This window comes from Ammospiza nelsoni, chromosome 3 (assembly GCF_027579445.1).
Source record: "Ammospiza nelsoni isolate bAmmNel1 chromosome 3, bAmmNel1.pri, whole genome shotgun sequence".
NCBI classification, from domain to species: Eukaryota; Metazoa; Chordata; class Aves; order Passeriformes; family Passerellidae; genus Ammospiza; species Ammospiza nelsoni.
Genome location: NC_080635.1, coordinates 89,250,460 through 89,276,202, shown reverse-complemented (window position 1 = coordinate 89,276,202; position 25,743 = coordinate 89,250,460). Strand labels below are relative to the sequence as shown.

General features: G+C 35.5%; 1 protein-coding gene across 2 annotated transcripts in view; it reads left to right on the top strand.

The window, feature by feature from the left end:
• HMGCLL1 (3-hydroxy-3-methylglutaryl-CoA lyase like 1) overlaps positions 1-25,743 on the top strand; it is a 76,480-nt gene that overhangs the window by 6,787 nt on the left and 43,950 nt on the right. The window contains exons 1-5 of one of the 2 annotated variants that reach the window (XM_059469089.1): positions 13,964-14,030; positions 14,990-15,097; positions 16,009-16,057; positions 18,476-18,571; positions 20,285-20,433. In XM_059469089.1, coding sequence (XP_059325072.1) covers positions 18,476-18,571; positions 20,285-20,433 — 245 coding nt within the window. In that variant the 5' untranslated portion in view covers positions 13,964-14,030; positions 14,990-15,097; positions 16,009-16,057. Of the gene's footprint in view, positions 1-13,952; positions 14,031-14,989; positions 15,098-16,008; positions 16,058-18,475; positions 18,572-20,284; positions 20,434-25,743 lie in introns of those variants that run through there. The other variant, XM_059469088.1, reaches the window with a different exon arrangement.

Genomic DNA, 25,743 nt, shown 5'->3' with positions numbered 1-25,743 from the left:
CAGATGCCAATTTAATTCCTACTGAAATAAATGGGAGTATCTTTTAATAAGGCTCTTATTTACAATTTGTGATTTTTCTGTTTTTTAGTTTTGGTAAAGAAATCTCACCTTAGAAGTTTACTGTACCAGCTGGTCAAACATAAAAGTTTTCATAAAGCAGAACATTTACTGCTCTGAATTAATAAAATTTTCTGGTTTTTAGCTTTCTGATATGGTGACTAATAAACTGATTAACTGTTGTCTCTATAGTGGCTTTTAGGTTGTTTTTTTTCCACTTAGAAGGAATGCTGAGTACCTGGAATGCTTCAGGGTAGAATGCTGGGTACCTAGGATGAAGTTATTTGTTTTCTCTACATTTTAATGACAGGATTATTTTTTGGTGCTTCTTTGGAAAAAGGTAGCTTCAACTCTTGCAGCACCTGTGTTGAAAGATTCACATGTTTATGGAAGTGTGTGTTTGAATTTCAGTTTATAAGTGAATAGCATGCAGTAAGAAACTGCTGCAGTGTAGGTATAGTCCACAGATGAAGCTGAGTTCTTGTCATCCTTACTTCTTTCACTACATAGATATTTGAGTTGTTTAAACAAGGTGATGGTTCTCTGAAATTTTAGGAACTGAAGGCTATTGAAAATTTTTAATGTGTCCAATATGAAAGAAGTTACATTTAAAGAAACTGTGGAGAGCTTCAGAAAAGTAGTTATTTAGTACTTCAGGCTGTGTTGAATTATCTTCTATTGTTTAGCTCTCTCACTCATATAACAAAGGTATAATATTTTCTGTAGCATCCTTCTTTTCCCCAAAATGTATATTTTAAAAGATAGATGAAGTATGAAAGAGGTGATGTTGTGTGGTATTGTGAACTTGCTGGGCAAAATGTGCTACCTTAAAAGTTTGCTGGTGCACATGATATTGCTGATGTGGACCTTGACATACAGTGTTATGAGGTACTATGCACTCAGTAAGGCTCATCAATTAATTGATCCTCAGAAAATGCTGAACAGAAAAATAATAAATTTACATGTGGGAATAAAAATTACATAGAAATTCGTAGGAAAAGGTTCTCTCTGTCTGTCTAATCCATCTATCTTCTGTCACTTGGGAAAACTCATTGGAATTCTGAGAGAAGTTGCTTTCTTGATTGATTTCTTGATTGATCAGAAATTTCTGAGATAAGAGCATGATCAAAATCAGACTTTCATGCTGTGCTAAATACCTGTAAAACAAATCCAGCATTTTTGCTTTTCAGCAAAAGGGAAATATTACTGCTGTGTTAATGTATGCTTATATAGCCCTTTTGGGGTAGAAATGTCACAATGGTGCACACACTTTAAAATTAAGCAGTGCAGTAGAGATGAAGGATTTTTTCTATTTTGTGTATGTTGATAGGGACATAATATACAATGAATAATAAGAATTATATAAGGTATTATTAATCAGACACATATTTTATTATCTGGTCTTTTAATCAGTCACTTCAGAGAAAAACTGCTAAGTGCATGGTTTACATTTCAGAAAAATATTTCCATGGGCAGTTTTAAGGATTGCCTTTCAAACTTATTACAGTTAGAAGTAATTAGCTCATAGCTTTTTTTTTTTCCTAACTTTTATAACTTAACTGGGTTAGGTATCATGTCAATGGTGAAGATTTTGATTAACATTTGGGACAAAGTTCTAATATTGCAAGAGATGGGAAAGATGCTGCAGGTGATAAGAAGGAAATTATATTTACTGTTGGAATGTTGTTATAGCCAATATTATTTTTAGATAATTCTCTTGTTAAATGGAGATTTATTTTACAGTTTGGTGTAAATGCATGAAAGTTACTCCAATTGTGGCATTACATTTGAATTTATTTGGATTAAATGTTCTTATGAGAGTAATTCTCAGCAGCTCTTGTGACAAAAACACAGATTTATTACATGAGGAAACTGCTAAAAGGTGCCCTGGTGAAAAAACTGTGCTGGGTAGACATTTCTTCTTTGTTTGAATGAGGTTTTTTTGTTCACAGATGTTAGCTGTTTTGTATGGGAATAAAGGTGTTAGTTTATGAGTTTCTTGGAAAAAGAAGTTTAAAGGCTTTGAATGGATGAGATGTGTGGACTGAAGCGCCAGAGGACATTGCTGGAATGTTAGGTGAAACCCATAGGGAAATAATTCAACAGCAGCATCTGGAAAGGAACTGTATGTGGCTTTAGGGCTTACTTTTAATGCAAGTAGTTAAGATGAGATTAAATATAGGTGTTAGTATGTGAGAAATGGAGGAACAAGGTTAGTGATGAAGGTATATCATGTAGAACACTGGGATTAGGGAAAAGATTGAACAGAATCCACAGCTGATCACATCTGAATTTTTAAAACCCTGGAAACATAATTTGAATTGAACTATATACTAGCTTAATAAAAAGTAAAGTGGTGTACATGAATATGTTATTGGGGAAAGAGAAGACAGGGTATAGACCAGTTCATTGGCCTTGGCACGTCACTTTTGCCAGAATGGATGAATGAAGACTGTGGAGGTTAAGCTACTAAGCCAGTTGGCCGTTGGCTATGCAGAGAGAAATCAGCTGGTGAGTGAGAATTTTCTCTTGTCTCCCGGCCATTTTTTGATATTCATTACTTGATTCAATTTCCTAAGCACTCTTGTCTGGTGCCATGTGAGATACCCTAAGGTAGCTGAGATGGCTTATAGGATTGGCAGGTATTGAATAGGATTTACTGGAGACTCTGCCTTCTGGCTCAATGGCTAGAGGTCAAGTCAGATGCATCCCACATGCACAAGGGTGCCTGTACTCAGCCATCTGACCTGTGCCCCTGCTGCTTGCTGCATTGTTGGATAAGCATTGGGCCGTTGCTGGCAGTGCTGAGAAGTGGCTCCATTCAGTTGGCCATGTTTCATTGATGACACCATTTAAGATGCCCTATGGTGTCCTCCTTTATCTCCAGCTTCCAAAAAGCCACAGGTCCTGTGTCCTGCATGCTGTGTTGAGGGAACCTTAAGACATGTTATGTGAATATATACGTTGACTGCACAGGGATACCCAGGACACCTGTGGATATAACTGTGTCGATACTTTAGGATTTTTAAAGTCCAGACTTTAGGATTTTTAAAGTCCAGTTGAGTCCTATTATTAAGAACATTTCAGGGCATTTTGAGCTTAATGAGTGGAATGACTGCATTGCCATTTAGTCCATAATTAGTATTATCTATTGTCAGTCATTGGAAAAATCCCTCAGTTGAGTTTATGTGTCACAGTAAAATGAAAGTACAGCTAATATTAGTACTAATACAGCTAATATTAGTACTGTTAGATATTTATCTTTTTTTTTTTTTGTCCTTAGTTAATACTGGTCTTATTACTAATTTTAAAACTACATAAATTTCTTTCTCATCAGTTGAGCACTTTATTATTCAGAGTATCGAGGCTTAAAAAAAAACCAAACAAACTTCCTAAATGAGCAAAGTCTGGAAGTGAAAGCAATCACATTTGGGAAATATCATGATTCATTTTGCCATGACAACCCTTAATCTTCTCAAACAGTCTGAAGTAATATGTTTCAAATTTAAATTTGTCTTTGTCATATTTCCTCCAGTACCAGTATATTTTCTTCTACTTGTTCCACTTCAATGTGTTCAGGTTTCCATGATATCTTTTTTAAATTTCATATAAGGAGTTTTTAAAATTCTTTTAATTATTTTCAGCAAAATAGGAAGAAAACAATATTCTTTAAATATGCTCACATTTGACTAATTTCATAGTGAAAATGGAAGATTTTTAAAACATCGTGAATGGCGTCGTGTTAAAAGTTATAATTTCCTTACCATTATTGGGAAATTATTATGGTAATGCTTTACAGATGTTATTTTTATAAAGAACTTTATAAATCTCAAATTCTTCTGAAGGATGAGTTGCCAACAGTGATGAAATAAATAGCCATTAAAATATTGTCATTTTAATCAGTATCTTTTGGAAAGAGAGCTATGGAAAATATAGTGCTAGGCCACCTGTACTTAAATTCATGATTTACTTCATCTTTTAGGCCCAGCTTTGGACACAGAAGATGATTTTGATTGCAATAGTAATGGAGAATAGTTGATTTACTTTCAGCTTTTAATTTTAATTCTTAAAAATCTATGCGTGGCTCACTTTTATTGACAATGAGTTATTTAGAGAGACTTATCTGATAGGGTGGATGGGCAGTATATCCCATATTCCCCCCCCCCCCCCCCACCATAGATATCCCAAAGTATTTTAAAGAGCAAATTACTTGCACATGTTGGATTTGTAATGATGATCATGCCTCTGCTTTTTCAATGTGTGTGGAAAAACACCACTCTTTCTCCCTTCTAGAATTCTGTCTTTAGTCTTGCCTGTAAAACACCATACACACCATAATACTATTACCATAAATAATAGCAAAGGAAAGTGTGGGAGGTTTTGGCTCCAGTGTCATCAGTGTGCTGTTGATCTCTGTTCTGTGTATCCTTTTCATCCAGGCCAGATGGCAGAGTATAATTGCTTTTCCAGGCTTTGACCAAGATAGGGATATGGATGAAAGTGAGTTGGCTGTAAATCAGCTTGGTTAATGGAGAAATGCTGCTTGTTAGCCAAGGGAAGCATTTAGGGAAATAGAAAAAGGTAATGTATACACCATGTCCTGAAAATACATTTTTAATTTTTGCTGAAGTGACTGGCTATGTTGGCCTCCTGTTAATAATAGAGGTCTCTAGTACCATTTATTATTGACTTCATTGTAACACAAGTCTAACTGTGGTTGTCTATGTCTCTGCTACCACCTGATGCTACTAATAGATTCCTTGATCATTATTTTTCAAGTTATCAAAAATTGTCTGTGACTTCAGCACATCTATGTGCTTTTTTAGGTTGCATGAACTGTTGGCTGTAATTTGGGTATTCAGATCTCTGCTAATCCATGTATTCTACACAGCAACAAATGTTTTTTAGAAGGTGTCAAGTCATCAGTGAAAATTCAGAAAGTTCAGTCTCATCCAGGAGACCATTATTTGGCAAATGTGGCCTGTCATTTTTGTTGTCAGGTTATGAATGAATTTTTGTAAAATATAGACATGAATATTAAAGAAGGTATTTTTTTGTTTTCAAAGGTAGTGAAAAATCTTTGGGCTTGATTTTATCTTTTTGTTTGTCCTGTAATGCTGCTTCTTTTTTTTTTAAGAGCATGCAACATCATAGCAGAGAGTTGGACATGTCTATTAGACACTCAGTCTCCAGTTCCTGAGATTTCCTTCTTTGAAGAGCTGTCAGAGCAGCAGTTTTGTTAACCTGCCACATGCCTGTGGAATTTTCTGACCCACTGGAGCTTGCATTAGGTAATTTTAAGCCGTGACCACAGGAGATGTCTGGGTGACTTTATACTGACATGTAGTAAGTTGTCCTTGGCCTCATAGTTGAAATGTAGCATGGACTTTTATGATTTTGATAATCAATTTAAAAATTGTAATGTGTATAATTCACGTTTCTTTGCTTACTAAAGGGAAAAACTTCTGGGGGTCTGTAACTATCTTCACATCAAAATTGCTTCATAGATATTTTCCAGTATACTTTCACTGCCTTTGTTTCTATTAAGTTATAAAAATAACAATGAAATGTCTTAATTAATAATATTAAATATTGATCATTCTATGCTTATATTTCCCCATATTTATTTCTATTATTTGAAATAATATTAGTAATTGTATTTTATGTAAAACTTACATATGTTTCTTTGTAAATGTTTATATTAATAGATTTTGCTCATGACTGTTACATAAAGTGGGAAATACTGCTTTATTGATTTTCTATCCATCATAGCCTTTACTGTGTCCCTGAGATAACACCAACAGTTAAGTTGTGCGCTATCATTTCAACCCCCCAGTTTTGGAGGTTGAAAGCCATATATGAAAAATTAAAAAGCAAGGATTAAATCAGGACTAAAGAATATGTGCTAACAATTCATGGCTTTATATCCTGCTACTCAGAAAAACACTTGCCTGGCATAGTAGTTCAGTGTAGCTCATCAATTTAGAAAGAAACACTTACATTTTGTGTAATGGAGAGATCAAGAAAAAAATCTAGTTATAAAGAAACTGAGAAAGTCATAAAGAAATATAGGATAGAATAGTATTGTTGCAAGATCAGTATGGTAACACATATAATTTGTTTGCCTAGAAGTAGTAGTTTCAGAATGCATTCCAAACCCACGACATGCTCAAAACAACCAGTGAAGAATCTTCAAGCTTGTTTACTACTTCTGAACTCTGCACTTCCTCATGGAAGGGGAAAATTAGTAAAAATCTAACAGGGAATTTGAGTTTAGTCCGCCCTGTGATATAAAAAGTACAATAGAAAACAAATTTCACCCTCTCATACATTTAAAAATGTTACATTTATTACATTATTAAATGTTACAATTATTACATTTTATTCTTATGATTTTAAAATAAAAGTGAACGTAGACTCCTCCAAATAGTTTTCAAATATATGACTACACTCTCAATTAAACAAAACAGATAGTTCCAGGCTTTCAGTTTATGTGTTGTCATAGATCAAGCTGAGTTCACTTCAGTTGGTTATATGAGGTAAATTGTGTACTGGAGGCAGCTGCAGGTTCTGGTTTCCTATCCATTAAGAACATTCACTGTAAGCAAAAGAGTAAACTTAAAGTCATAGAAAATAATCAGCAGGTGTTTCACCCAAAGTATGTGAGAGTTCTCTGAGCTGATATAAAGGAAAATAGTCTGGGAAGTGAGGAATTCCTTCTGTCCTCTCTCTCAGACTCCTGCAGGCAGAGATTATATTGATTTATTAACTCTGTAGCTCTTTAGAAAATGTGCTGTTTTGTGTTTGTCTGAAAGAAATGTTCTTTCTTATAGAAAGAAGTTCCTTATTTGTTTTGCTGCATCTCATTGCATTTTGCTAAGACCAGGGAAGTACTGTGCTGTGAAATTGGTTTGCAAACTTAGTACCTCTGTGGCAATTGTCTGTGTGATCGGTGATTTAGCACAATTGCATATTATGCTTAAATTTTCCCTTTTATAACCATGATTCTGTTTGTGTATCCGGCAGAGCTCTTTTACTACTAGTTGAATTTTGGTGTATTTTTTCTTATTAAACCCTTGTTTGTTGCTTGAATAAAACTACTTTTTGGGATTACTGTCATAGCATCTGATAGTTGTAGCCTCCAATGGATAAGAAGATAGAGTTAATACTCAGAACACTAATGTTCAGATGTATTTTATGAGTGCTGCTACTCTAATCTGAAAAGTGTGAGATTTCTGGCTTTCATCAACAAAACTTATCCTTAGGGTGCTAAGCATTAACAACTACTATGCTTTGTTTTAGGTGCAACTTATAGAAAGGGTCAAAGAAAGGAGAAATAGGCTCTATTCTCCTTTTCTAATTCTAATCCTAGCCTGTTTGACTTGGGTTAAAGAAATACTCAAGGAGTATATCTCTGAATTGAATGTTAAGGAACAAGGTTCAGATATTACAATGAACTCTAGAATAAGAAATTTCTCTGTCAGGGAGTAGGGAGTGACCTGAGGCTGATAACAGGCAGTGCCACAGGAGCCGGGTGGGGTGAGAAGTGTAGGCCTAGAGGGGGTATCCTAGAGGGTGGGCCTAGAAGGCATTCAAGCACAAGTCCAGGTCATTGGGTGAGTTTGTGGTGTTAAGGGAGGTCCCAGGTTACAGCTGGGAGTTCAGGTCAGTGAGTCATGGTCAGGCTTTAGTCCAGTGGTGGAAAGCAGAGTTGGCCGTGCAACCCTGTGCCCATCAGGCAGGTCCGCAGTGATGAGAGGGATCCAAGGTCAAACTGCAAAGTCAGTCCATGAGTCTATGGATGGATGTGAATACTCTGTTTACAGGGGAGTCATGGGAAAACAAGGAGGAAAGAATTAAATTGGTCTGATTTGCTTCTAGGCTGTAGTTTGTGCAGAGGAATAGAGATCATGCCAGTTGCTCCAAAGAGATGCTCTGAAATTACTTAGTATCCTCTTCATTGGACTGATGCTAGCTGAGGTTTCTTAATCTTGGTCTGAATACATTTGCTGTGGCTTTGGAAGACCTATTGTAAAGGATTTTCAAAAGGAATAGTAATTTATAGATTTTTTTTGATTTTTGAAATTTGTAACTATGTCCGTGAGTAGTGTAGGTGAGTGTGACTTGAATGTTCTAGTTTTGTGTAAGAATAGTATTCTTACCACAGCAACCATTTTTTTCAGTCTTTTGGGCATCCCTTAGTAATGTCATTTGTTACCTTTTGATTCGCCAGCTCATCAGAGAACTTGACAGAATTCTTTTTTTCCAAATCTTAATTTCTATTTTCTAAATAAAAGTAATAGTTGTTTTTTTGTGTATTAGTTGATATTATTTGTACTTTATCACTTTTGCCTTTACCATTAAAATCCTCTTTGTAAACAGGATTAGATCAAACAACTGGCCACTCCAGCAACATGAGCACAAGTCTCATAATTCAGTTAAATTCATTTTTGTTTAAAATCATATTTCTTACATTTTCATATGAATTACTTTTTTTGTAAACAACCCTGCAACAATAAGTAGTATACTAGCAGATTATATTGGAATGTAATAGTTAATGTAAATGACAGTAAAAATATTAGGGCTATAATTAGGGCAATTTTACCATAGAAATCCTTACAGTGAATTCTCTCCCAGTTCAGACAATCCCCTGATGTATGTAAATCACTACTTGTTCATAGACTCAAACAAACCTTCTGACCTCAACAATTATTTGGTTTCTTCCAGGTGAGTTAACTCTGCACTTAACTAATTTTATTCTGTAATGATTTATTTGGATTTTATATTTTGCCATTCAGTGGACAATCTCCAGTTGATTGAGTTGTTTTTTGAAGTTGGAAGTCCCAGTATTTCTACTCATGAAGTTCCAGGCTACTGTTTTATCTATGACATCCTAGTTTGTAGCCCAGGATCAAGTTTGTCATTTCATTTTCTTACTTGAGAAACAATATGGAGAGTCCTAAGTGTTATCTTGCATATTGCTTTTATTTAAATGCATTGGGGAATTCGATGGAATTTTGTACTCTGCTGTAACTGCTTTTTTGTGGTATGTCTGTGTTAACATTCAGGTCATGAATGTGGAGTGATATAATAAGAAAACTTCACGTGATGAAAGATTCTCAGGGGTTGAAGGTTTTTGCTAGTCATGGTCCATTCATGGCTACTCCTCTCCCAGTGGTCATGTCAGCAGCATGCAGCAGAAGTTCAAGAAGAATACTCAGTTTATCTTTACTGAGGGATATTCCTCAGGTGCATCCCACTGTTTTTTGAATCTTCTCCATTTTTTCTCTAGTTAAGCTGGGAATTAATATGTTTTATATCTGCCTTCTAGTAGTGTGAACTATGTGAAGAAGGATTTTAATTTCTTCCTATTTATTTCCTCTATATCTTGTAAAGTTTAGAGACATCTAAGTGTTCAGAAGATTGACCAGTTTTCTTTGTTCTCCTTCCAGCAATCATATTATTTATCTTAGAGCCTTCTCCCGGTTTTTGGGCATTTTTCCATGTCACTGCAGGTATACATTATGGAGTTACGATGCCACCTCCCTGCTGATTCTTGTTGAAAACTGCTTTCCTGAGTAATTCTTTGTACAAGAATGGACCTACCTCTGTTCAGGTCCTCTGTGCCAGAACACCACCTTGTGGAAAAGGAAAGGAGAGCTTTATCTTAGAAGGATTGAAAAGACCTGAACCTCCAGATGCTTCTCTTTTACTTTTGTGTTTTTCAGTTACCTTTGAGAAGCTCTGGGTAATATTTGCCATTGCTGTTTCTGCCCTTATGAATGACCTTCATGGAATAAAAATCAGAAGGCTGAAAGAACCTCAGCACCTTAAGTAGAAGTAATGAAGTAGTGAAGTAGTGACAGAGCTTAAAAAGTGTGTTTATTTAATCTTTTTACATTTATTGTTACATTAGGGAGATTATACTGCTTTAATTAAAAGTTACTAGGGTTTTCTCTAATGAACCTAAATTTGCAGCTATTTATAGTTGAGAGAAAATGTTTCCATACAGAAATTTGGCATTCAACGTCTCAAGTTAAGCGGTTTGGTTTTCCTTTTTCTATTTCTTTCAAAAATACTCTTTGGCTGCATTCTGTTTTGAGAGAGGCAATTTTTTTGTGGTTTTATATGCTTTTTGTGCTCCCTTGGCAAGGCTTGATACATGGAAAAACAAATTTTCCAGGCTCTTAGTCTTTTATGTCAGCTATTTCCTTTTTGATATTTAAAACATGATACTTTGGTGGTCATTACTTTTTAACAGAGACCCTGTATTATTCAATAAGCAGTCACCCCTAAGTATTTGCCGTTACTACTTTTCATATGTTGTTACATACAAATGGTTCTTATAGTTCAATCTAGTAAATATTTTTTCTGAAACAAAATTGTATACCTGACATGTTTAGTGGTACTAAAATTGGTACTTGTGTATTTCTACAAAGTTCACCATTTCTCATTAATTTAAAATATGAAAACTGGTTTGCATATTTCATTTTATTTCTATTTTCTAATTATTATCTGTAGGGCATTTAATGCCATACTTAAAGGTGTTGAAATTTTCTAAGTTGGTCCCGTTGGTTCAGAAAATCATTCCTTTTACCCAAGGGTGTGATGTACATTTGAAATGCTCTGATCAGAGTTTGAGGAAATGAGTCCTCAAATTCATGAAGCCCAAGTCCTGGTTGAGGTCTGCTGCCATCCAGGTAGTAAACAGAGAAGTGTTTAGACTCTGCCTAAGTTCTTACAGACTTCAGTGTGTTCTGTGCACTTGAAGCTTGACTAGTGAGTGCAGATGGCATTGAGCCTGGCACAGAATATGACTTGTGGCTCAGGTGATTTCTTAAGATGTTATTTAGGTAATGTCCAGATATTCTGCAAGTGCAGCGCTCTGATCAGAAAACTTCCTAGAAAGTGGAGTCTCCTTTTTCTTCCCAACAGCTTTGCCAAGTACATGTTTCCTTTTCTCTTGGAAGAATGTCCCAACAGCTAGTTACTGAGTATTCATTCACAGGACAGGTGAGATTCCAAGGAGTTCAGTCCTCCTTCGATTCAGCTTGGGCCACAGCACAGACAAAAGCTAGAGTCACTTTAGCAGATGGTACACATACTCTTATAGTTTCCAATTAGTTTCTGTGTCGTATCCAGCAGAAATGGACTGTAAAATGTATAAATAGTATACAAATGTATAGGGACCTGAACCTAAGTGTTCTGCCTGTCTTTAACTTGCCTGTTATCGGAGCTTCAGCAATGCAGTGTAAGAGAAATTATTAGTTATGCTGGGGAGAAGGATGATCAGAACAGAATATGTGAGATGAATAAGAAACTGGCTGAGGAGGAAATAGGAGATAATGTCGAAAGCAGATTTATTAGACTGGAAAGACATTGCTGGTGAAGTTCCTCTTTCTTCTTAGCATCTTTCTTCTATAGCACTACTCTAATTCTTTTTGAGATAATACATGTTTGTACTAAAATAAGGTAGTGATAGTCCAAAAGCTTTCACAAGAAAGTATGAAGGTGCTAATATCTGCTGATAATTGAAGGACAGGAGACATTCTCAGTACAACATTGGATGCCATACAGGAGGAACTGAGTAGCATTGCAGATAGGAGCAATCAATGTACCAGAAATAAAATTAAATGAAATACGATGCAAAACAAGACTCCTCTAGACTCAGAGGCAAGAAGTTTAGTCTAGGCTTTTAGTTCATCAGCTTGAAGAATGTACAGATTTGTTTATAGTACTGCCTTGAGTTTCCAGTATGTGGGAGTCATTCCCTCTGTAGTTCTCAGTGTTGTTCTCACTCCATGAACAGTGAATTCAAGTTGAGTCTGACTAGTGAACAGGAAGGCTATAGAGAAAATCAGGGGCTGAGAGGCTTGGACTGTGGTTCAGAGAGGTTGTGTATCTGTAATATCACAGACAGAAAATAAAACCCAATACTTGAATGCCTTTCTGCAATATCCCCTCCAAACTTTTGACCCCTTTGAACTCCAAGGGCTGTGGACATCACCTGATGTGGTTGTGGGAACTGTTCTGAAAAGACAAGTACAGCTCTTGATTTTCACAAAATTTTGCCACAGTAGGCACTAAATAGGATTTACAAGATTTGGCCTAGAAAATGAACGCTTTTGCTCTCGAAGTTTTATGGACATTTTTCATGCTCTAAATTATGCTTTGGTTCACATAATCTATTTTAGCTCTCTTTTTATTTTCCAGTCACAGCTTCACTCATAGCACAGCTGTGGCATTTGTCTTGCAACAAGAAGGATCTGATAATCATGAAATAACCCAGATTTATGCCTGTAGTGCTGAAGCGGTGCCATATTTGTGAAAATAACTTAAGAGGAACAATATGCAGCAGATGTGAAGGTTTTACCTTCACATTTAAGTAGGTTTATACTGTCAGTGAGTGTGGGCTTAGCAGGGTTTGACAGAGTTTCAACTTACCAGATGTTCCATGTGATCAAATAGATGCTATACAGCTGTTTCCTATTCTTTTTACTGGGCTCAGATAAATACACAGTAAATGGTCTGAAATATATTTATTGTATTTTGGCAAGTCCTGCAGAGAACTGCCCACAGGCACCAAGAATGCAGGGAGAAACCAAAGGTGCTCATAGGCATGCCCATTTTCCATTACTGAGGAGAAATTAGCAGCCATTTGGTTTGAACAGCTCTGATGATACAAGTCAGGGAGGAATAAAAGATGGGGTTTTCCTTTGGTTGTGGATGTTGTGAGGTTAGTGGCTGTATTTACGGAGTGTCCCCAGTCTGGGGGAGCTGTTACTCCCTGGGCAAGAGCTGTCCCCCTGTGCTGACAGTGACTGAAGTGTCACCCTTCCAGTGGTGTAAACTCCCAGGAGAGGTGGTGGGGATTGGAGCAGCTGTCCTGCAGGTAGCTCGTGCTAATCCCAGCTCAGGCCTTCAACACGGGAATGGAGAGCTGGTTTGGCTTCTGTCCTCAGTGCAATACAGAAAAGAGGGGATTTCCAGAGCTCTTGTGGCTCTCCTGTCCACTCCTGAGCATGGACAGCGTGCCCAAATTAGCCACGGGGTGTGTTTTTAAGGGCACACAGCTTTTGGTTCAATCCAGCCAACTCTCTGAACTGCTCCAGGACCTATAGGCCCAGTTTACGTTAACTGCCACACATGTCAACTTGACTCAATCACAGAGCAGTTAAATAATAAAAAAGGAAATTTCATTTCCCTTCACCTGCTTTCCTGTTCTCGTTTCTCTCTCCTCCCTCTCCAGTTCCCCATGCTCTCCTTAGCCCTTTGACCTTACTGCTGCCTTCCTTCCCTCCTGCCCCTGTCAACTTCCTGCCTTTCCAGAGCTGCTCTTACACCTGAAAAAATCTCCTTCTTATTTACTAGAGGCTTTCCTTGTTTGCCTTTAAATCCTTTTTTGAAACCTTCATCTTCAGTAAGAGAAATAATTTTCATTTTTCACTAATAATCTCTTTAACATTTCTTGACTGCTATGTTCTTTTCAGATTTATAGTCAGGTCTTGCAAACGTTTACAGAGAAGTACCTGTTAAATTGAGAACATTCAGTTATAAGTTTGGAGGGCTGGATTGTTCATTGGAAAGATTTTTGAAATGGAAATATTTCTCACTGTAAAACTCAATGTTCATTTATGGTTCTATATACATTTTTAATGAACCTTTGTGACCTCAAAGGAGCAGTGGAACATTCACTAACTTCTTGTTTTAACTTTTGTTCCTTAGGTCAAGGTGTGGAACATGTTCTCAGAGATTTTTAAATGTGCTGAGCAAACTTAATGTTGAAAATATGACTTTATACCCAGAATCATATGAAAGGACAAGTACAAGCTGTACCTTTTGATCTTGGTGTTGATCTTAATTGTTTTATTTTTCAGTATTGATTTTTATTTCAGGAACCACAAGCATCTGGACTGCCTGAGTACATAAAGATTGTAGAAGTTGGGCCAAGGGATGGTTTACAAAATGAGAAGGTAACTTTTCTCTTCTTTTTTTTTGACATGGATTTTAGTGTTATTTTCATTGTGTAGAACATGTACATCCTGCTAATTATGTTTCTTTCATTTGGTATTATTAAATATATATATTTTCATATTGATAACTTACCTTTATATTAGAATGAAAGTGTATTCCTATTTGCTCAACTTTTAGATCATAAAATTTCTTTCTACACTTGGCTAACTAGCCTTTCTGTTACTCAGCATTTCATTTTAGTGGCATTTGTCTTGTCAGTCAATAACATTCGGCTGTGACATAATTTGTAAACACTATGAAACACTGGCTATCTCTGTAACTTGTGTTTCTGCTTCAAGTGTTAATGTAGAAGGAATAGTAAAATAGATTTTATCATGTTTCCTGCTGAAGAGACATAGGAGAAAAATATTAGTCTTTTGATAGCATTATTTGCCTGAAGGGTGGTAGGGAAGCATGGAAGAAGATTGAAAGAGATTATAGGGTACATGTGTAGAAACAATCATCTATTTCCACAGACAGGAGGATAAGCTCACATATATCATTGTTCCTGATACCAGAGATGTTAATGGTATTAGCAGAATAGAGTTACCCTGCCGCAGCCGGGGAGCTTTTTTCCTCCCATTTTTCACTGGTCACACTGTTAGTATTTCCTCTGTCAGTTCTTGCTAGTTTGGTGTTTGGTTAATAACAAATAATGAGGCCAGATCTATAACCAGTTACAGAAGTGCCTCCTTTTGTGATGAACAGAAAATGGAGTAAGATCATGTATACTGCTGAGTACCTTCCTTATACCTTCCTTATACTTACTCCTGTCAGGAAACAGAAAAGTTATGGTAAAATGTGTAAGAATAGCTCATTATTGTATAAAAAAAGTATTGCTTACATACAAGGAAAGTTTCACTTAAAAAAGTTTCTTATGTATGAAATACTTTGCTTAAGTATGTCTCCATGTCTATAGGTGATAGTCCCAACTGATATAAAAATTGAGTTAATCAACCAGCTTTCCAAAACAGGCCTGCCTGCTATAGAAGTAACCAGTTTTGTTTCATCCAAATGGGTGCCTCAGGTACGTAAAATCAGCTCTATTCACAACTATTTCAATTTAAATGCCATTCCATTTATTTATGTAGAATTCAGTTGTAACTAAAGATTTGAGATGGTGACACATCATTAATACAATTTAATGTTGTACCTACTTATTTTCTATTCTACTAAAACTAGTAGGCATTGATGTAAAAAAGAAAAGTAGTATACGTTATTTTCTTTTTCTGTAAATGAAGTGTAATTTTCCACATTTGCAAAAGTGTTTGGAAGATCGAAATTTGGGACTTCTACATATGTAGTAGTAGTTAGGCACGTTACTTATTTTGGACTTCTAACACTCTATCAGCAACTTCACTTAAATTTTGATGAATCATAAAAATTTGCTTATTATTTTTCCAGAATTAATTTTTACATTTGGTAGAATTCAGCAGAAACCTAGCCTTTCTGGAATTGGCAGCAAAACTGCATTGGCATTAGAGTGCCACATTTCCATTTGAAATTTAATACTGCAAATTCAGGCTTAGTCCTGAAGTTTACTATTTAGCGCCTGTTTGTGCAAATTAATTATTTCCTGCAAACATGCAAATAAGTCAGTATTTATCTTTATAATTCCAACTGTTTTTCAGGAAATTGCACACTTGTTTGCACAGAAGCATTTGAATACTTTGTATTTGACAAGGAGCCTACAAGTTATTTACAAATTAAAACAAGAAGTTAATTAATTTGAGAAAATACTTCCATTTTTACAATGTCTATTGCATGGTACACATCTGACAAAATGTAAAGTTTGTCCATTTTAAACTGAGAATACATCCTGGGCCTGGACTGTATTCTAGGCTTTTCTCTGAGAAAAACATAATGCAGTCATGCTTATTCAAGAGTTAACAAAGCAAATTGTACAGCACTCTGAAGGACTCCTTTGCTTTATTTCAGTTTTCTCAGGGTCACCAGAGAAGAGTCTAGAAGAAGGGTAATAGGAAAGGTAAAGAGAAGAGTGACAAAGCAGAATTTCTTTGGCATCAATGGAGGGGCAATGATCTCTTGTCTGCTAAAAGGGAATAGGTTAAATTTTTCTAAGTGCCTTCACACTGTCGGTTACTGCAACAGAGAACAATAACATTTTTCAAATGTTCAAAGAAAATTTCTAAATCAAGGGTGTATTTCTTCCTTTCTTGTTTAATTATTTCCATTTCCTGTGAGCCATTGCGAGTACCAAATTTAGCATAGGTTTGTCAGTTTAGAAAAAATCGAGCAATCCCTTCTTATCTCAAATTCATTCATGGAATACTTTGTTTTAATGGCTTAATTGGTGTCTATTTTTTTTTTTTTTAATTTAAAAGATAAGATTGGGTGTCTTTGACAGAGAGTGCAGTCGTGACTTTGTCTTTTCTTTGCTCCTTCTTTTTCTCATAGGTCATGGGAATAGAATTCACAGTTATGTTTAGATCACTCATTCACTTATTTCTGTTTTAGTATTTTAAATTTTTTATGGTTTCCCATCCACTGTTGTCTTTGGCAAAGATATTTTTTAACTGAAAAATCTAAAAGAAAAAGTTCCACAGTAGCAAGGTGCCATATAAAACAGGATACCACACCTATAACATAAACAGCCAAAATTATAAATATCTACTATTAGGAAGCTTATTTTTAAAGAAATTGGGAAAAAAAGTATTTTATTACAATTTAAAATCTTATAACATGCAATATGTGCAAAGATGGGATTTTACTTACAGGAAAAATAGCAATGGGACATATTTAATATTTATAATATTATTTGGGTCTGGCAGGTTTATATTGGTTGAAAAAGTGTCATTTTGGTTTTCCAGTATATTTTAAGACAGGCTATAATTGTGGAGAGTGAATTTAGTTCCAGCATTAGCCATTTGATTTATCATTTGGTTTCAATGATATTCTTTTTTGCCCTGAGAAATGTAGCTACTACTTATATTAAAATAAGGAATGAAAAATTGTTCACAAATAACTTAGGTCTTAACAGAGGGTTTTTTGTGAGGTTATCAGACCAATTTACTTCACATAGTAGCAAATAGAAAAAGTTTTGTTTTATCACTTATTTCCTGATAAGAAATTGTGTCTGGCTATAGAACACCTTTTGTACCTTTTCCTTATAGATACATATTTGGCTTATATTTGAAGAGGAATTCAGAGTTTTTTCTGATGTTTTTAATCCATTCATCTTCACAGAAGGAAGCTGATGACTGGAAGATTCCAGGCTATAAGCAGTATTTTTAGTTTATAGTGTGTTATAATTTTATAACATGTATTTAGAATTGTGGTACTGCATAGCTATCAGGAAGGCATTGGCTGAAAGTAAGGAGCAATGAAAGCTCTGTAGTTCATATATCTTTTTAGATGGTGTTTCTCAAAATACTTTTCACCAGTGTGGAAAGAAACAGAAATCCAACTTAATAGTGTTTGCTTGAGAGATTTGCTTTTATGAGAACTCATTTAAAAAGCATTTAATGTGCACTATTCTTTTTTTAAAACTCAGAATCCTTAAGACATTAAATAAGAGGGATATGTTTTATTTTGTATTGTTTTCAGGTGTGCACACCATTGAAAAATATTTGTTTTCAACCTATTTATTTAAAGAAAATGTGCTTCTCTAAAGAATCTGCCTTTAATTAAGTGAATAAGTGTTTCATTCATCTTCATCAGTACAGGGAGTATATTTAATCTTGAATGTATGAGTGAAAATGTAAGCGTATCTTAAATAGGCAGATTTTCTTTTATGAGGGGAGACTAAGGAAAACAAGTACTCTGATCTTTGCTATAATAAAGAAGTATTTTCTTCTTCAGAAAGAAATTTCTGAATATAAGAAAACATTGCACTATGCGGACATCTAGATTTTGCTGTCTCTTTCAGAATAGACATGTTTAGTCTTGAAATGTTCTGATGACAGTGTTGAGTAATTCAAGTTCAGTTATGCTTAACATTGTGAGGTTGCATTTATCAGAGTGCTGAACTTTTCAAGATTTCTATGTTTCTTAAATCTCATTATTCTGTTACTTCCACCTATTAAGTCCAGTGAAGCAAAGTTAAAGTTGCTGTAACACTTCATGAACAGCATGATCATAAGTCTGTCAATTCATGATGCAAATTTTATTTTTACAGATACACACAAAGGAACACTGTCGAAGTCTTAGCCCCAGCTCTATATTCACATAGATCTGAAAAAATTGCAGCACAAATACTCAAAAGTTAGGAAATTAAAAAAGAGTATTTGTACAAAATCAGTTTAACGCCCTTGTTGTTGGACTTTTTGCATGAACTGTAAAAGTAATGAAGGCAAAAGCAGAGCCTAAGCCAGTTTCTATTTGGTTATATAAAATCAGAAAAGAACTGCTGATCAATACAAATTATTTATTTATTTTATTTTAGATGGCAGATCACAAAGAAGTAATGAGGGGCATTGAGCGGCATCCTGGAGTCCAGTATCCTGTTCTCACACCTAATCTTCAAGGTTTTCATTCTGCTGTAAGTACTTTCATAGGTGTTGTCTACATTTACCTCTTTTATGTTTCAGACACTTTCAGTTCAGTACCAGAATCTAGCTATTTAATGTCAGAAATAAACTATATTTTTTTTCACTGAAAACTCCCAATTTCCTTTATGAAAAAATGGGAAATTCACAGAGTGATGTTAAGCTCATATTTTAGTGGAGGCATTGACCAGGAACTTTGTAAGTTCCTTTACATGATGCTTGTATATAAGGGGCCAGACAGTTCTTTCTCTTTGACTTGTTGTCCCTGGAAAAGGTTTTCAAGGGTGTCTTGGTGGAAAACACTGAAGAACGATGAGGAAACATTCATTTAAATGAAAAGGCTCTATAGCAATTCTGGATTTCATTTTGGTTGGGTTTGAAAGTTTAAATTATTTCAGTTCTTCCAAAATATTCAAAATTATAGCCTTGAAGTGTATAAAAGAGTGAAAATGGAACAGTTCAGTCTTAAAATATACACATGGTGAGTCTAATCTTTACCTTTTTTTTTTTGAAAATTTTTAGTGCTTCTGCTTTTGTCCTCATGTAGGACAGGCTGTATTTGGAAAGCCTACTGCTTGGTGGACATTTGTGTTCTAGTGTCATTCAGTTCCTATACTGAAATAGTGTTAAAACAGAATCCTGTGCATGGTTGACTTAACTATCAACCATCAGGTTATAGTGCTGCAAATTTGTCTCAATGGTAGCTTGTATGAGTTTAATTAATGGTGTTTTATCTCTATACTGTATTTAGTGATACAATGAAGAGAAAACAATGAAAAAATAGTTGTAGATGATTTCTACATTCCTTCTTGCTGATGTTTTTTTCCCCTCTGTTTGAAAGAATATTTGTCCCTCTGTGGGTTGCTGAATTTTAGACATGATCCTGCAGAGGCAGAGAGTGAAGGCAAAAGCTCCATCCTTTTTCATTGAACAAGAGTATTATTCTGCCTGGAGAGTGAGAGTTAGTTAACTATTCGAACTATTAAGCTAAAATAATTTCTTCTCCAGTCGTTGGCTTTCAGCCTTCTACTTTGCCTCATGTTACTTGATTTACTGAGGTACTGAATACAAGCTCAGGCTAGTTGCCCCTTCAGTGAAAACACCACATTTACACATTTTCTAGACTGGTGTTTGCTAAGACTTCTCTCAGCAGACTCTGATGTACACATTTTCCATATTATCCTTATCGACTGTGACACCAAGACCAATGGAGTCCTTGATCCTAGAGTTGGCTTTAACAAAGAAATCCCTGTTGATTACTGTTGCTGCTCTAGGCATATGCACACAGAGGGCTTTGCCAAGCATGAGAGTGACTTCCTGGTATTCAGGGGGAACAGACAGTATGACAGTTGTTGTATGATCTTTTCCTTTTCTGAAAAGATACATACAAGTATTAATAATGGTTTTTTGTATAGCTGGTTCATGTGAATTCCTACATCTTATTCCCTTTATTATTCATCATCTTAAAAACATGTTTAACTAATTGCTAAGAAAAGCAGAAAATATGCCATAGTGAATGATCTCAAAATTTGATTCAATATGTCTGTATGCTATAGCTTAAAAAAAATTGGAACTAAAATTAGATTTTTGATATGGATGATATACTTAATGTACTTTAACATTTTAGAATGTTGTACAGAATTAATGCTCAATCTAATACTTTAATGTAGTATTATAATTATGTTTTCTTGAAATGTGTTTTTTAGATTGCAGCAGGAGCTACAGAAGTCTCGGTATTTGGCGCAGCATCTGAATCTTTTAGCAAAATGAATATTAATTGTTCAATTGAAGAAAGCATAGAAAGGTTTGAAGAAGTCACTAAATCTGCAAGGAGTATGAATATTCCAGTGCGTGGGTAAATATACAGATTATAAAGTAATACAGAGTTACTGGAGTCATTGTTACAGGCGTTATTTGGTACCAGTAGAAAAGCTTATTACCAAATGTTTACATTGTAGATGAATTGTAATAATAATATTTACTGTGATTTTTATTTTTAGGATTGAATATATTTAGTTAATTTTGCATTTTTACTACTGATGATAACTCTTTTGCTGTGGAAATTGAAAAAAGAAAGGAGTTTTTATGAGATTTTATTATATAAATTAGTTTTTACTGTCACTGATGACAGAATAAAATTTCTTTTTTGCTGTTGAGAATTTGTAACACTAGCACCTTAAAAATGCCCTACAAACTTTTATTTTATTGTAGAATTCATAATATATCACTACATACATTGCAGGAATAAGGTATAAAAGTGAGAAAACAAATTTACTCCTAAGAAAAAACTTATTCTGTATATAAGTTATCCCGAAAACCCAGGCATTGAAATTTTTGAGTCTCCAGTGCATGAAACTCTAGAATTATCCAGCATTTTTTTAAACTTAAAATTATCCTGAATGGTACTCACTCTTGAACAGTAGAGAATTTAATTTCCACTTTCTTTTGCATCACAGGTAAGAACTACTTACCTAAGATTATTTGTGAAGGTCCTTGTGAATGCAGAAGGGCTCATGTAGATTCAAGGAGAAACTCAGCAGTGAGATTCCTTGAGGATTACTAGTAGTATAAACTACATCATGCTCAGAAAATACCTGGACTTGAAAATAGGTGGAGGTAGATACCTCTGAGGCTAAGTACCTGAAAACCAGTCTGGGAATAAATACTGGTTTCCCTCTTTGCTCCAGAAATAGTGATGGGGTAATGCTACTGCACACGTTTTTCCACAACAGTGTGTGGTTGTTTGGGCATTTGCCTGGAGAAAGGGAAATCTGACTTCGAGTTATAACTGTGCCCCAGAGGATCACAGAACAGCAGTATGGTTTAGGTTGAGAACTCTGGAGATCATTTTGTCCAATCCAAGGATTTGTGGGTGTTGGTTGGCAAAAACTCAACCTGAGGCAGCAGTGTGTGCTCACAGCCCTGAAAGCCAATTGTGTCCTGGCTGCATCCAAAGCAGCATGGCCAGCCGGGCAAGGGAGGGGATTCTGCCCCTCTGCTCTGATGAGATGCCACCTAGAATGCTGCATAAAGTTGTGGTTCTCCAGCATATGAAGGTCATGGAACTGTTGGAGCAAGTCCAGCAGAGGCACTGGAGCATTTCACTAACAAGGTCAGGCTGAGAAAGTTGACTCTGTTCACCCTGGAGAAGAGAAGGTTTTGTGGAGACCTCATAGCAACCTCCCAGTATCTGAAGGGGGCTGCAGCGAAGCCAGAGAGGGACTCTTCATCAGGAACTGTAATGACAGGACAAGGAGGAAAAGCTTCAGGACGAAAGAGTAGGTTTCAATTAGATACTAGGAAGACATTCTTTACTGTGAGTATGGTGAGGCACTGGCGCAGGTTGCCCAGAAAGATGTGGATGCTGCATCCCTGGAGGTGTTGTTCAAGGCCAGGATGGATGAGCTCTGAGCAACCTGATCTGTTGGAAGGAGGTGTCCCTGCCCATTTCAGAGGTGTTGGAACTAAGAGATGTTAAAGGTCCCTTTCAACCCAAACCATATTGTGTTTCTGTGATTTTCACACACACACACATGGGCCAACCAAGGATAGCTCATAAATGCTTGGATTCCTTTTCCTTTGCCTGGGTATATTTCAGGAGGAAAATCACTGAATAGAGAAGTAGGGATGTTCACTGTATTAAGAAATAGTAACTTGTACCAGAGTTTAAATACTTTTTCCAGTTGCTAATCTGCTAGTAGAGTCATGATTTGCCTCCCTGAGCAACTTCTCATATAAGAGATCTCTTCCTTAAAAGCTGTCTGCCATCACTGTTCATCACTTTTTTTTTAAAACTAAAATCTGAGCTGAGAACACAAAAAGCAATTTGAGTTCTCCAGGAGGATTAAGCTAAGGGATGCCTGAACTTTAGGTCCCAGACAAGCGTGGTTTAGGGAATTCAGACAAAACAGCAAGTGTATAGCAACAAATTTTATCCATTTGTGAACACTTTTACACTAAACTCCTGATTTTGTCTTTTTCAGATGTCTAGGCATGTCAGGAGATATTTTCTGTTTTATATTCCTATGTTTAATTAATAAAATTCCACTAAATGGTATGATATAGGCAACCAACCATCCTCAAGGCCTATGTGTTGTAGTTTTTGGATAATTATGGAGGATGTCAAAAAGGGAACTTTGCAACTTGTCCATAAGATGTAAATTGTAGGTGATGCAGAAGCCCCTGTGGTGTACTGTAGATTGATTTTCTGCTTAAAATATTAACTTGTCTTCTGTGCACTAGTTTGCATATGTTTAAAAAAGTGGGAGCGTGGTACTTTCGCCCACTCCACACATTATGACTATTGCATTCGTAACATACCAGAGCAATTATTATGGCATCAAATACACTGATGTGATGGAAGTAACTGTTCCCATGACACAATTCTATAACATTCCCAAACATTTATTATCTACTGACAAACCATGTGGCTTTTATTTTCCTTCACACAGAAAAAGAAAGAAAATAAAAGGAAAAAAAAAAAGAAAAGAGAGAAAGAAGTAGGAGGCAGAAAATGGTAAAACAGGAGAACAATACAGCAAAAAAAATAATAAAGAATGGAAACAAGGCAAAGAGATAAAAGGGAGGAATATCAAGAACCAAGTGGTGAAGCAAACAGAACAGTACAGAAATGAAGAGAATATAATTGAACTCAGGGAAAATACAAGCAGATCATATTATGAAAGTGCTTACTTTGTGTATCCAGTAGAGATATCTCTAATTTCAGTGCAATATGCAAACATAAGATATACTTCATACAGTACATACAGGAAAATTTTATTGAGTCTGTCATACCAGGTGCAGTATGTTATGCAGAACACTTCAACAGAGAAATGCTTAATATCGGATATGCTACAAAGTGAGCAGATTCAAAGTTGTGAGTGAAAATCATGTAAGTGCACTCCACCTTTCTTCCTTAGGCTTGCAGGAAAAGTGAATAATTCAGAATTAAATAGCCATTAACAGAATAATTCAATTTGTGATGATGCCTCTTCCTGGTCTTAGAAAATTGAGAGCCGGACACAGTTAAGGGATAAGGGTTTTTGCCTTGGTATTTTAATAAGGATCCTTCCTGATCGGTGCACCACTTCACCAAGGTGGAGTGTGCCACAACGCACACACACATGATAAATCAGTGTACAGTTTTATAGACTTTACAAATCAGCATATCTAGCAAGGATGCCCCAATGGGAGGCCTGGATGAATGGTGTGATATTTCCCGTCAAATTCCCCCCTGGATGGGCCAAATGTTTAATTTACAGGATGTGTTCTAGAGAGATACTAGGTTTGGGATCTTGGTTTCCCAAGATAGCGTGGGGTTTTCCAGCCTCCTGCTATGAGCCCTTTAGGATGTTTGGTCTCCTGGCCTAACAAAATACTAGGGTTATGCTAAGTTATTGGACTTAAGGAATAACAAGTATGCATGCTAAGAATACTGAGGATACATTAAAGTCGTATAAAAGGTACATAAAAGGCAAAAAATCATTTGGCATCAGTGGGATTGTAATGATGTAAAGGATCCAAATAGAGAAGATAGGAATATTGAAGAAAAGCTACATTTAAGTGAATGTTACGTGTATCTTCATCATATTATATTAGTTTGAGAATTAATTTATCCAGTAAAAAATTGAAGTTGAGGCATAAGAGATGACTAATGTTACACTTCGACAAATCAAAAAGTTTAAGAGAGAATTGCTGGTATTTTTCCAGGTCATCTAATATAACTCAATTATAAAGTAGCCAATCTGCTAAAAAACCTGCTGAGAATCTAAACTGCAGAATATGGACCCTTATTTCATAAAAAAAGCGTTTTCTGAGACAATAATTCTCAGTATCCACTAAACATGGATTTCAGTATATGAAAATATTGGAAAGAAGGTTTTGAACATTATATGTTAGAAGATAAAAGATAACTGGATAACCCCGTACATTTGGATTTTGAGTGCACTTTTAAAAAATCCATCCTGGGAAGATTTTGAGGAGTCAAAGTAGTAATTAATGACAAATAAAATAGTACTATGGATCAGACTCTAGACAAATATGTTTTAAAGAGAATAAAAGTATTGTGATACTTTGACTTGTGTCCCTCCCTGTTCATACTTGTTCAGATGCAGTCCTTATGGGTTGCAGTAACAAGAGTCTATGGAAAGCATTGAGACAGAATGATTCTCAGAAGTAATAGTCAAAAGGGATTGTTTAGTGCCCATTTACTTCACTACTTTCTTTAAAGCTCTGCTGTATTTTCTTGAGTAGAATTCTGAAGACCAGAAAAAAATAGCAGAAGCCTGAATATGGAAATAGAGGATTCACAAGGACTTCTTTTTTTAATAGCAGATCTCCCAGCAGTTGGAAAAAGGTCTAAATGGTGGACTTAAAACTTTCAATAAGTTAAAAAATGAAAAAATGCCCTTAAAGAAGAAGCATCAGTTTTGAGTACCACGTCCAGGAAGTAAACCTGTTTACAACATTGCAGATGCACATGAAGAGGGAGGTTATGGAACCAGCCTAACATTTCAGACTTAATTCTAGAAACTTACACTATGCTTTTCTCTGGTAGAAAAGCCTGCACTACTATAGGGAATTCATTAGTACTTGAGAAAAATTAGTTCATTAGTTCCCAAATATTGCAGTACATTTGAAAGACTTCTGGAGTTTTTAATTGCATTAAGTGAGATAAAACTCTGGGTTTTTCTTCCTTAATGAAAAAAATTGAAAATAAATTCAGAAAGTAAAAGTTAAACTGAGATTTCACAGAAATATTCAGTGCAATCCAGGTGACTTTTTCTTGGAAATAAAAGAATCAAAAGAGAAGTAGCTATTAAAGTCTGTGATTTTTGATCCCATCTTTAGCTGTTGCTAAGGAAGCAGCTTTTAGTGACAGATACAATAAACAGCATTTTGGTATCCTGATTCCATGATTTTTTTTTAAAATGCTGAGACAGTCAAGGGTTTGTGGGAAGTTTTTTTTGATATTCAGTGTTTTGAATAGATACTCATGGTTTGACTGGTTGTTCCTCAATTGAAGAAGATTAGTTTCAGGGGTTTTGTTGTGTAGATATTATTTACTTAAAATTATTATATATTGTTTTTCACTATTGTTGTAACATGAGACACATCTGAGCATGACCACACAACAAGCCTGAGCTTGTCATCCTAAATTTTCTAG